The following is a 13,098-nucleotide window of genomic DNA, read 5'->3' as shown; positions in this document are numbered from 1 at the left end:
CCCCCACACACACACACACGCAGCCCCCCACAAACAGTCCCCAAACCCTGGCCCTCCAACACCCCCACCATAGACATACCTATATCCAGGTGACAGGGCTGCTCCCACCACCCTGCCTGGCTGCATACCAGATGTGTGTGCACGCATGCACATACACATGGCACCCCCTGCCTCCAATTACCCTCGCCCTGCTCCTCCCAGCCCCACACACACACACACGCAGCCCCCCACAAACAGTCCCCAAACCCTGGCCCTCCAACACCCCCACCATAGACATACCTATATCCAGGTGACAGGGCTGCTCCCACCACCCTGCCTGGCTGCATACCAGATGTGTGTGCACGCATGCACATACACATGGCACCCCCTGCCTCCAATTACCCTCGCCCTGCTCCTCCCAGCCCCACATAGCTGCTTGCAGGCTGGAAAGCTACCTTTCAAAGGAGAAAATTTGTGTTTTTCCACAACAAACAGAAAACCGGACCCTGTTCATTTATAAAAGAATGACACCAGTAATAAAATAAAAAAAAGGTTCTCCTGAAATGCTGAGTTGTGACAATGTATTTTCTTATGCATAGCTTAATTAAGAGACTACCATAAAGCATCACAAATCAGACAGCACTCTGCTCTGCATTTCTTCAATTTTATGGCATGGGTTCTTTATAGCAAGGTTATTTGTTCAGTATTTTATTGCTGATCTTCAGCATCGTGAATATCCCCTAGCAATACATAAATAAGAAATCATAATACCTGGATCTTCAGTGGTAACTCATAGGTACCATCCACTGGAAATCCCCTAAAATGACAGGGTTAAAATATTTGTGGTTTTTAAAAAAATAAAAATAAATATTGTAATTTGTCATGACTGCAGTTACAAACAAGTTTCTAAATCATTCAAAAGTATATACTAATTGAGAATAATAAAAGTATACTATAACAAAAAGATACAAGAACACATGACTGAATCCCTTGAACGTATTGGGCACTTTTACACATGCGCCGGGGAGGCGGGGGCGGTGCTGTAATTAGAGTGGCTCCGAGATCCGCTCTAATTAAAGCGCCACCATGTCCCCCGTATCAGCATCCCGGTGCTTAAAAATGGCAGAAGGGTTATTTGAACTAAAGCTCGTTCAACAAGCTTTAGTTCAAGAGCCCCCACTGCCATTTTTAAGTGTAGGGACTCTGCTGCACAAGAGACGGGAGGCTGCTGGAGTGCAGCAATTATCAAGCTCCAGACTCAATCGAGTCTGTTCTGATACGCTGGAATTCCAACACGCTGGAGAAGCCTCCATGTTTATGGATAGGCACCCACTGTTATTATGGTATCATTCTGTACAAGGTAGCTATACTTTCTCATCAAGAAATAGGCCAATATTGTCAAAACTGGATATTCAACCTGGATTCTAAAGCAAGCAACATGATTAGTGCTATTCCAGCTGCCTGTGAAGTCAATATGAGATGCTGGGTGCTTGCCACTTTTGAAAATTAAATTTTATTAGGATGATAAAACATGGACTACAGAGCCTAACTTTACTCATCCAATTGTGTACATCTTGACCTCTAATTCTAAAAGTATCCTAATAACCTGTACACCGGTGGGGGGAGGGCGCGGCAGCGGCACAATTATTTTGGTTGGAGGGCCACTCAATTAGTTTTGGTGAACTGTTGAGGGCTGCCCTTTGACAGGTGCCCCACCCTCTGGTCACCATTGTGGGACTAGAAGTCCCGTCCCACTAACCCCTGACCTTTGCCACTAGAAGCCCCTCCCCTTGCCCCTGGAAATAACTCCTTTTGGGAGGGGGTTGCCACCTTGGAACCAGATAAAAACCAAATCATATACTAAAAGTCAAACATCTACTATAACATATTTTAAATTTAATTCAAAAAATATTTTTATCCTGATGTGTGTATGTTTGCATAGTATATATAGATGTGATTGCAAAATAGCTCAAAATAAAGTCTTACTCTTGTATATTGTTGAGGGGGGGTTGTGGTTGCAAGTGTGGGTGTGTGTATATGCTGGGGGGTTGTATGGGCAGGGTGTGGGTGTATGGGGTGTGATGGAGGGCGGGGGGGGTGAGGACCCCCTCCTCACACAGCAGGGGCTGTGTGTTATGGGAGCTGGGGGGTGTGAGGGGGTCCCCACACCACCCTACCTCAAAAACCCCACACCCAGCTGACCTGAGCTCCATGCTCCTGCCACCCCTCTGGGTGCAGGTCCCAGGCTCCCACCAGCTCCAAGCTCCATGTTCCCGCCCAGCTGTAGCTTTCCTACCTGCTCCCTGGAGCAAGTGCCACAGGAAGGACATGAGGAGTAGCCGCTGGAAGCCAGGGAAGCTGGGAAGGCTCCCTGGCAGGTGCAGCAGTAGCCCTGCCTAGAAGCTGTATGAGCTGGCCAGGGCCAGGACCCTCCTGCACATGAGGGTGGCAATGAAGCATGCAGGCTGGGCCGAGTACAATTAATTGGTGAGCACCTGCAGACCAGATGAAATTGCCTGGCAGGCCGGATCCAGCCCGCGGGCCGTATTTTGCCTACCCCTGCTGTACACCCTATGTAAATTTTGCCAGACAAATCTTTACAAGCTAAAGCACTACAATAACCTTTATTTCTGTATAACTGTTTGTTTTACATAAATATTCCACATTAATTTATCTTTTTTTGTACTGGTAAGACCAAAATAACTATTTTAGGAGGGAAAGAAAATATGCATACATACACACTTTTTCTTGCAAACTAAATGTCAGACTTGCAAATGCATTCTGGGCTCAGAAAGCTAAACTCAATCCTTGAATAGACTGGAAAGGAAATGATTACTATTGCTACTTCTATTTTTAAATTCTTTGGAGGTACTTGGATATCATGATGGTGAAAATCATGATGCCTCATGGTTTTCCTGTACTGAAGGAATATGGGTAGCCTAGAGAAGACAGACAAGGAGACATCTCACGTAGCTAGAGCCAATCCTGTCATAAGATTTGAATATCTGATGAAAGACTTGAATTGGTATGGTATATTTAATGGGAAGTTAATACATAAATCAGCATCTAGAATTGAGTTTACAGTAACAAAACTGCTATGGTACCAGGTAGAGCCTTTCTAGTTGTTTGTGGCTTTGCTCATTCTCAGGCCACGCACAGACATTCTGTTTGTACCAAAAATTATGGTTCTCCCAGAAAAAACAAAGAAGTTTGCAGATATTTAAGCTTTTTATCCTAGAGCAAAAATAGCCACTCTGGGAGAAAACCCTGGCTTTCCTGGGTTAGTTAAATAGCTTCCGGAAGAGTTTCTCCTGGGAAACTGAACATTTGCACACCCTCCCCTGGCTTAACTCCCGAGGAACAGGAGGAGCAGAGCCAGAGAGAAGGTTCCTGGGCCTTTCCCAGAGTGGAGTCATGGTCTGGAGAAGATAAAATGGGACAACTGATCCCTCCCATCCCATAGTCCAGGAGGGAAGAGGGCAGGCTGTCAAATTAATGCTTCCCCCAAGGGCAGGAGTGGCCCAAGAAGCAGACCTCTAATCCTCCCTGACTGGAAAGCTTGCCTGTGAAGCTCTCCAGCCATGGGGCTGGAGGAACATCTATACAGTCCAGCTCGTGGGCTATTTTTATACTGGAAGAAATTTCTTCTAGTAGAAATGAATATCGGCATGTAGCCTTCAATATGAATAGCAATAATCAAACTCACTGGTCAAGTTTGAGTGCTCTGACATATGTACATACCAATTATCTTCAGTATTTTATAACACAAGTGACCAAGGCTCTTTGTAGTATAACTAAACCTAAATTATGCAAAGACATGCCCCACCTTCCTCTATGCAGCAAAATTTATTCAATTATTCTGAAGCCCTTAACTCAGAGCATCTAATTCACATCTTAATTTTAAAAGTTAATACTTCAGATCAGTATGAGTAGATACTGGAATTTCATATTTATAATTTTTTCAAAACATTTAAGATAGCTACACAAAGATTAGGAGACCAAGCAGCTTCTATAGGCTTTAAAAACAATGCATGGTAACATTCTCCATTGCCCCTTTTAATTTTTTATTTTCTCCTTCTCCATCATTCTCCCAGCCATACGCAGTCTAAGATGTCGCTTAACTTTCCTGAAGTGGAGCAGCTCAAAAAGTTTGCTTGCCTTTCCTGACTCCTCTCTCTAGAATGAAGCCAATACATTTCCCAAGACCAAAGTCTAATGATATGTCTTTCCTGAAATACTGTGTCATTACTCATTTCCCAGGTGACAGCTGAGCAGAGACGAGAAATTCAATTAACTCCACACTGCACTGAACACATGCACAAACACAAGATACAGGTAAATAAGGCAGAAAGGTAAAACAGCAACTGGTGAAGCAAAGGGCACGACTAGTTTTGTATATCCGTATGAAGAGAGAGAAGGATTCATGTATAAAATTGACAAAAAGATAACCATGTGCTTTGTATAACAACATAAATCTAACATAAATTGATTGGAATTGAAAACAATTCTGTTGATGATAAAAGAGAAGAAACAGCATCCTGATCAGTCTCTCAGCTATGATAGGCCTGCAGAGCTAGCATAAGCAACTCTGTCAACCATTCACTAAAAAGAAATAGGAGTTTAGCATTGTGTTAAAAACTTTTTTTGAAACCTAAGGATTCAAGAAACAGTTGTAAATGCTTAGGTTTCAATATCCACTTACACAGAACATGGAAAGAAAGCATTATTATGGATGCAATATAAAATCCTGTTTTGGACACCCTGTAAATTCTAATCTTTTAAACCACTGTACACATAATTCAACTATAATCCATAATGCATGTATTATTTTCTCCCTCCCATTCCAAGAATTTTACCTGCATCTTTTTGCACGTTCTGCAGTACGCCAAGGCAGGAAACCATCTGCACCTGGCGGTAACGGTTTGGGAGAATAACCATCTTTACCCAGTGGAGTCTTTTTTCCGGGACTTACAGATTTTTTTGATGCTAATCCTGTATTGGACAGCAGGAAGAGGATAAAAAAGAGACTTTGTCAGAGCTACAACACAGAGAAACAGCAATAGTTAAAGCTGCTTAGACATTTCATTCAAAAGATGTTTTTGTACTTATTCATCACTTTCTCAAACATTCACATATCAAATGAAGTGTTTTAGAAGGAATCTATAGATAAGAATTAATACTTTTGTTTTTAAACACTTGAATGACAATGGTTGTTCTTCTTGTGTAGAGTGCACTATTCAGGGGTGGTCAACCTTTTTTGTACCAGGACCCATTTGTAAACATCGACGGCCAGTCTAGACCCAGTACCCCTCACCCTCAAACTGCTGTCCTCTGTCCCCAGGCCCCAGCCCCCAGTGGGTGCAGCAGGGGGGTGGGTGTGTAGAGGGCATAGGGGGCCCTAAGCAGCCCCATTTGCAGGCTGGAACTCTGCCAGCCTGCAAGGGAAGAGCCATTGTTTCCCCGAGTTTTTCTCCTTTAAAGGAGAACCCACTTAAAGTCTGTTGATCCATTTTTAAAGTTTGTTCACATCCCTTTCATATATTCTTGCGACCCACTTTCAGGTTGCAACCAATGGGTTTAGAAACACTACACTACATGATTTTATTCTTTAGTCCATACACTGGTTTAACTCACACTACGGCCTGGAATAGATTCAGGATGTAGACACTTTGATGCAGGATCCAAGATAGAGTGGCCGATCGAAAAACAGGGCACGTCTACACGTTCATTAATGCACTTTAGTCAATGTGCATTAAATCTAGTACCTCTAGGCTCCTATACATGTGTGCAGAGCCTGCTCCAACAAGGAGCATATTCGATTAATCGAGTTTACTTAAGCCCAAAAACTGACATGCTCCGGCAGCCTTCCACGTCACGTGCATCAGCGACACTGAGTACCGCAATGCGCTTTGAAATAAAATATGTTCGATGAGCTTTAAATCAAAGTGCCCCGCCACCATTTTTTCAGCGCAGGGACATGCAGCAGCGCTGATACATGCAATGCACGGGCACTTTTAATTAGTGCAGCTCGTTAATTAAGGCATCTGGGACTGCATCCCACAGCACGTGTAAAAATGCCCTCTCCTTCATGAAGTACTAGGAAAATGCACATTAGCCTATTTTAATGTGCATTAACTAAAGAGCATGGTTTAAGTGATACTTTCATGTTCATTAAAATAGGCTAATGTGCATTAAAGCAAACATGTAGATGCACCCAGTGTGACATCTAAAAATATATATGTAAGAAGTATAAATTTCTGGAAAATATCTCATAACAGAGCTAGATTTCTAGAAGTATAAATAGGCCCATTTGAGCTGATAAGACTCAAGTTCCTCTTCAGGGTCAAAAAAGTAAACAGAAGTAAGATTTTTGTTTGATTTTATTATATTAAATGCCTCAAGCAGCACAAACTTTCCTCCTTTACCTGCATATGCTCCTGAAATTCAACCTTTTTGAAACCAACCTACTGTGCACGATGTAACAGTAGTGCACAGTACTACACTTAATTATGCTTACCTCTGTGTCTCCAAATTACTGAAGCAAAAGATGAAAGACATATTTGTCAGCTTTAGTTATTATTTATTTTGTAAAATATTTATTATGTAGTATATTATATATTTAAGTATTATTTAAATAGTAAATGCTGAAAATACCAAAGTTATGAATAATTTGTTCAAAAAGCACTTTCAAGTAAGGAGATAGATGACAACGTTTTGTACAATAGGGCAGATTCACTGCATTTTGTATTATAGAAAGGTTGTGTTACCAGAAAGCAGATAATTGTTCTACCAAACCTGTAAGAACCAGAGCAGCTTAAAAAGTTAGAAGCTCTACTGAGGCTGCCCTGGGAGCCTGCCCTCAGTAGTCCCCATCCTCTTCCTTTTATAATTAATTGTGATGTTGTTTGGTACAATTCTGGAAAATCTTTTCTAAAAATCATTAACAAATTGAGAGCAAGAGAAGTAGAAATTAAGGGGAAGAAATCATGAAAAATCTGTGTATTTAGTGCAACAGAAATTTTGTGGCAAGTTAGATTTTGCAACATGTTTTTGTTTTTCTAAGTTTATTCTTTACCCTGCTTTTAGTCTGTCTGAAATTCAAGTACTAAATCCTAATTTTCCAAGGCTTTAGTGAATATTGGCAAAGACTGCTTATCTGGTCATATGAAAACACTGGTCACCAACTGATCAAATTATTGCAGCAATATCTGCAAAGTAAATGTATTGTCCTTGGCAGTAGTGATATTAAGCATGCCTCCCTTAATGTTATTTTCATTTACGTAACAGAGTTAAACAACAGTAATGATATTACCTAATATTTAGCTTATGCTTCTTTCCCAGACCTTTAAAAGTATATTTTGTGCCTGAAAGCTTGTTAACATGTCTCCCAACTATTTAACTGTTACAATAAAAGATATTACCAAACACATCTTGGTTCTCCTCAACCAGAAGCAGTGTCGCTATCTTCAGGTACACTGCTGAGAAACAGTGCCAATTAGGTAACCCCACTTGGCCTGTACTGCCAAGTGGACATAGCTACACATCTTCCAGTTTAGGAGCCTGTGTGAATCAGAACAGCATGTTGAAGGGCACTGCTGTTGCAGACAGTAAGTTTATCACGTGGACATGGCCTGAATTTTATGCTTTCATACACTGGATTACTTCCCAGTACATTTAACTGGACCTGCACTTACTGAAATTGTCCTACCTTCTCAAACAGATTAAAGGAAGCAGAGCACTAAAAACATGAATACAGCATACATGTTTCGCAAACTCAGGACCCCTCTAGACATGCAAGTAAAGGCACAATGGGATCTAACTCAGGGGCCCTCTATATGTGCATGGCAGGAAATACAATTGTGGGATCACATATTAGATCCCATTATGTCTTATTGCTGGTGCACGGGGAGTCCAAGATCATGATCCTGGGCTCCCCTGCACTAATTCCCATGGCTGCAAGCCCTGCAGCTGACAGAGCTCAGCAGGGCTTGCAACAGGGGCAGCATTCCCCACACTGCCTCCGCTGCAGTATCTTTATCCAATACTGTGGGGCTGGCAGTGGGGCGAACACTACCGCCGATGAAGCATCGTCAGGCACAGGACTCGCAGCAGCGGTAGCATTCCCCGCACTGCTGTCACTGCGAGCCCCACAGCCCATGTTGCTGCAGGGCAGCACAGGGGAACGCTGATACTGCTCCTGCTGCAAGCCCTGAAGCCAAGGCGGCTCAGAGAGAGGTAGCATTCTCACTGCTGCAAGGCCCACAGCTGACAGCGCTGCCACCACTGGACACCTCGTCATCCGGCAGGGCTGGCAGTAGATGGTGCCCACCTGTGGCTGGGAGCCCCTCAGTTGATGGGCTCTCTGCCACAGGGGAACATTTGGCCACATGCTCAATCAGTGGTATGATCAGAACCTGCTACAAAGTTATTTCAAATTTTCTGTGGAATAAACTTTGTAGCTTTTTTTTTTTAATGCCATTAATTTGTTGAAAGTGTAGCTAGGTCACACCTTAAGGCATGATTACCTGGTTAATCACATCTTAAGCATAACGTGTAGAAGGTGTAATTCTACCAAGCAATAAGAACAAACAAAAGCAAAGGCCTAGTCTCCAGTTTTTGCTCTGATATAGCTCTTCCAAGTTAGGGTGTGAGAAATGGCCACAAACTCTCTTAAAAAAATTATAAATGGTTATTTCTTAGCCAAAGACTATTATATTCATTTTCTTCCCACCAACCCTCCTGCTTCTCCCTCCCACAAAACATATGATCTCAACACGGGAGAAATGCGTACAGTTCTGTCATCTCCTTGGAGGAAAAAAAATGTGTCCGTGTCATTTGTATTTGCCATTTCTTCTATTTACCTCTGAATTAGTACTGTTTCCATTCCAGAGAACGTGGAGGTGAGGTGTGAAGCCAGGCCCAGGGCTCCACGCAGCACACGTGCAGCTCCCCACACTTGTGCACCAAAGGGAAGCCCCGTCCGATGGAGCCAAAGGCCTGGCCCTGCTCCCTGCCACATGCAGCTCCTGGGACTCTGCCAGAAGTGGAGTGGAGCCCTGCCCCTGCTTCCCGGCAGTCCCACAATCTGCATGTGGCGTCAGGGAGAGGGGAAGGCAGCCAGTTTCACCATGCGGGGCTTCCCCTGCAACCCGGTGGTATACGAGTGCTAGGAGCTGCACGTGCACCACAGGGAGCTTGCGCGATAGAGATGGGCTGGCCTAATTATGCTCCTGGCCACCACATGCAGTCCCAGAACTGGCTGGAGCCAGACAGCAGCACCTGCGTGGGTCACAAGCACCCCAAGGGCCCACTGCATACTGCTGGCCCCAGCTGTGTACCCTGGGGGGCAGTGTGTTGGGGGTCCCCTTGCCAGATGAAATTGCCTAGCAGGCCAGCCCCTGTATTTTGCCCACCCCTGTTCTAGACCGACACAGACATTCACAACGGTGAAAAGGTGTGTGTCTGTGTGCGCGCGCGCTGGGGGGAAGAACTCAAAAGCTTAGTTCTATGCAAAAAGGAGAACTATATTACCAATACGAATAGTAGCTTTTCCTTTCCGACCACTTCCTAGGACAATAGTTCTTTTCTTTGGTTTAGTTTTCAGAACATCCTTTGAAGAAGGAGATGTTAGCCACTTGTACTAGAATATTAAAAAAAAAAAACAACCAAATATTTCATTTTAGTAGCCAATATTTCTAAAGGTACTGGTTTAGTTTTATAATTAATATTAAGATTATACATTTTATTAATAAAAAGTAAATTTCACTTATGCAGTTTTAATAACAACAAGGTAAGGTCTCAGTATTCAGGAATACAAAGAACTGAATCCTCAAGAGTTTGGAGAGATTTTGATTTAAATAAAACTCAGTCCGTTTTGACTGTAAACATAATGCGACACAACATTTAGGGAAATTTTCTGGAATTATCACTACAGCACACTCCCCTCCTCCATTTTTATTTCTTCTGGAAAAATAGGTCAGATATTACAGTAATAAAAATAGCACCTGCTCTGAACATGGAAAATCTGGCACCTGACTTTCATGCTCTACATCAAGCCGACTTCATAGGAATCAGGGTATAGGCTCTGGGTACATTACTCCAGACAAATAATGACTTCCAAACATAAAGGTTTTTTCAAACCAGCAAACATTACAAGAATTTGAACTACATCTGAAGTCAAAGTGAAAACTGTGTTTTGGAATTACTACTTTCCTTTAAGGTTACATTGCATGACTCCATAAGCTCTCAAAAAGAATTAAATCTTATGAACAGCCCTCTAAGTTTATAGCCAAAGCATTTATTCCAACATTTTGTCGGTCTTTTTGAGTGCATTCCTCAAAAAGCAGGTATGTTAGAGTTTGAGAGTCCGCTCTAAAAAACTTACATAGGTTTGAAATTAATACAAAAGTATTTGCATCATACCAGAAAGTTCTTTCCCCAGGCATTATTAAGGACAGTGAGGCTCAGAGGAGTGTCATGTAATAATACTATATTCTTCAGATTTTACTGCAGAACCAACACAATTAGGGAAAGTTAACTGGATATTAATCTAAATCTGCCTCATTAGTCAACAGAACTTTTAAGCTTTGGTCACAGAATTTTTTTCAATTAGTGAGACTGCTAAATAGAAATAAACTTAAATTGTAGAATTTACAGTGGAGACTTTATTTCTACTTCTAAAGAATCCAGCATGCTAGAGATCCTAGTAAACGACAAAGGCTCCAAGGGCAGCTATACACAAGCCGCAACGATGTTCTGATGCACTGCGCTGGAGCATGGTAATCACTGCACCCCAGCAGGCTCCAGTGTCTTGTATATCAGCATCTCCGCATTTAAAAATGGTGATAGGGGCACTATCTAAACCTTATTCAACAAGCTTTAGGTACAGTGCCCCCGCCACCATTTTTAAGTGCAGGGACGCTGTACACAAGACACTCTGGGCACTTTAACTAGAGTGGCTCTGAGAGCCGCTCTAATTTAAATGTCCCCCCCCGCCCCATATCCCCCAGCACATGTATAAATGACCCAAGGTATTACAATAATACTATAACAACTTGACTTTCAAAGTACAGGTTGAATTTCCAGGTCTGACAAAAAAAAAAAAAAAAGATGTTACTTATTGTTAACTATTGCTCTTGAAGTTTCCTCTGTGTATATATACTCACTTGTCATATGCCGTATATAAGAATACATCACTGGTATCAAACTTCCTTGAAGAACTATATTAAGATGTATAAAAATATATATATAAAAGGAAGTCCACCCTCAACAAACCAAGTTCCCTCTCCCTATCTACAGAATATTAATATTATATAGAACTTCACAGTAGAAGGGGAGACAAGCTGGTTGTGTGAACTCACAGAGGTAACTCTTGAAAAAGTTAATGATATGTAACTTCTCTTTTCTTCTTCAGAATCCTATCAGCATTTCCACTTGTGGAAGTCTAGCAAACAACAATCTCCTGGAAGATGCTTACGTCACTCACAAGAACTGGGCAATGGAGTGTGAGGGGCCAGATCCCATTCCATCTATTAAGCACCTAAGCACAATCCTATTCCACCTCATCCAAGTCCCCAAAAGTTATTAAAATAAAAATTCTGGTGGGTACCCTTCTCCTCACTACTTTTTGTATCTTAGTTTTAAGGCTCAGATAATTGCATACTATAAAAACAGATTTCCAATGTTTTTCAGGGATATGAGGAGAGAGAATTGGATCACATGTAAGTACTTAAATTGGTGAAAGATTAGGATGTAGTTCTAAACTTCATCTTTGCTTACCTCCCCGCAAGGATTCAGCTTAAGTTAGGGGTATTGTGGTAGTTCTCGTGGAATGGGTCTCCCTAACATCTCTCCACATGCAACTAATAATCTACTGGACTTTCTGAAGGCATTTCTTGATATTTTCCAAGTAAAGACAAAACCCTTTTTTATACTGAGGGCATAGGATTAATACCTCCTGCATTGAAATATGGACTGATGAAGAAAGCAGAGGAAAATTGCAAGGAAGGTAGAAATTCGAGACTTCCATAGAAGTGAAAGAGATAGTTCCTCGTGGTGACTGTTCTTCTGAACCACAGTATGTAGGTGAAGTAGCCAATGAAATTGCAAAAAGGTAATTGATATTAGGAATATATTTTGATTATTCAGATACTAGTAGTGATGAATATTCCCTGCTGTTTGAAGAGAACAACAATCACTGCAAAGTTGTGCTGAAGCTTCTTTCTTCAGTGGGCAAGATGAAAGAGTTCTGAAGTGGTAATTTTTTTTTTTTTTTTGTCTAGACACAGGATCTCAGGTGGTTGATACAAGTCTGCTTAAGCCATGAGTGGGCATCCTTTTAGTTGGTATTCAGTTTGCAAACTTCCTGCAATAAAAAAGGATAATATATCCTAAGGCTGACTTAAATTTGAACAGCCTTATGTTCTCATTGATATTTCTAAGTTATGCCTCAATCACTCTTCTTGAGGGATCAGGTAATAATCAGAATCAACCCTTTCCTTCCACATTGGTGTGGAACCTCCTCTCTGGTTCCTTTCTAAGAAAATTCACTTCTTCAGTAGATCACTTTTATAACAGGTCTTGCAAAAGAAGTAAAGGACAGATTGGTAGGTATGTAAGGGAGGATCTATATCAAGAGCAGGCAATTATTTGGGGCAGAAGGCCACTTACCGAGTTGTGGCAAACTATCGAGCCCCACCCCTTGACAGGTGCCCTGCCCCCTGGTCACCATCTTGTTACCGGAAGTCCCGCCCCATAACCCCTGACCTTTGCCACCAGAAGTCCCTCCTGTTGTCCCCCCACAAATACTCCTTGCAGGAAGGGATTTTGCCATCTCAGAACCAGAAAAACACCAAATTATATTCTAAAAATCAAACATCTATGACACTCATGAATTTGATTTCAAAAAATATTTTTGTCCTGGTTTACACATTTGTGTAGTATACACAGAGGTGATTGCACAATTGCTTAAAATGAAGTCTTACTCTTGTATAGTGGGGGGTGGGGCATGGGTATAGGCTTGTGGGCACAGGTGACTTGTAGGGTGGGTACAGGGCAGGGGCCCATTCAGGACAGGGCAGGGTTTTTTGCCACGCATGCCAGTGGCGGCGGGGGGGGGGT

At 42.1% G+C, this 13,098-nt stretch overlaps 1 protein-coding gene across 3 annotated transcripts in view; it reads right to left on the bottom strand.

The window, feature by feature from the left end:
* The window catches only part of CEP78 (centrosomal protein 78), a 45,165-nt gene that overhangs the window by 16,986 nt on the left and 15,081 nt on the right, over positions 1–13,098 (bottom strand). For all 3 annotated transcript variants that reach the window (XM_025214218.1, XM_025214216.1, XM_025214217.1), the window contains exons 9-11: positions 9,511–9,619; positions 4,836–4,971; positions 751–796 (exon numbers count right to left, since the gene is read on the bottom strand). In XM_025214218.1, the coding sequence (XP_025070003.1) occupies positions 751–796; positions 4,836–4,971; positions 9,511–9,619 (291 nt within the window). The remainder of the gene's footprint in view (positions 1–750; positions 797–4,835; positions 4,972–9,510; positions 9,620–13,098) is intronic.

This window comes from Alligator sinensis, unplaced genomic scaffold (assembly GCF_000455745.1).
Source record: "Alligator sinensis unplaced genomic scaffold, ASM45574v1 scaffold728_2, whole genome shotgun sequence".
Taxonomy (NCBI): domain Eukaryota; kingdom Metazoa; phylum Chordata; order Crocodylia; family Alligatoridae; genus Alligator; species Alligator sinensis.
The sequence above is the reverse complement of the archived record's forward strand: the minus strand, read 5'-3'. Positions and strand labels throughout refer to the sequence as shown.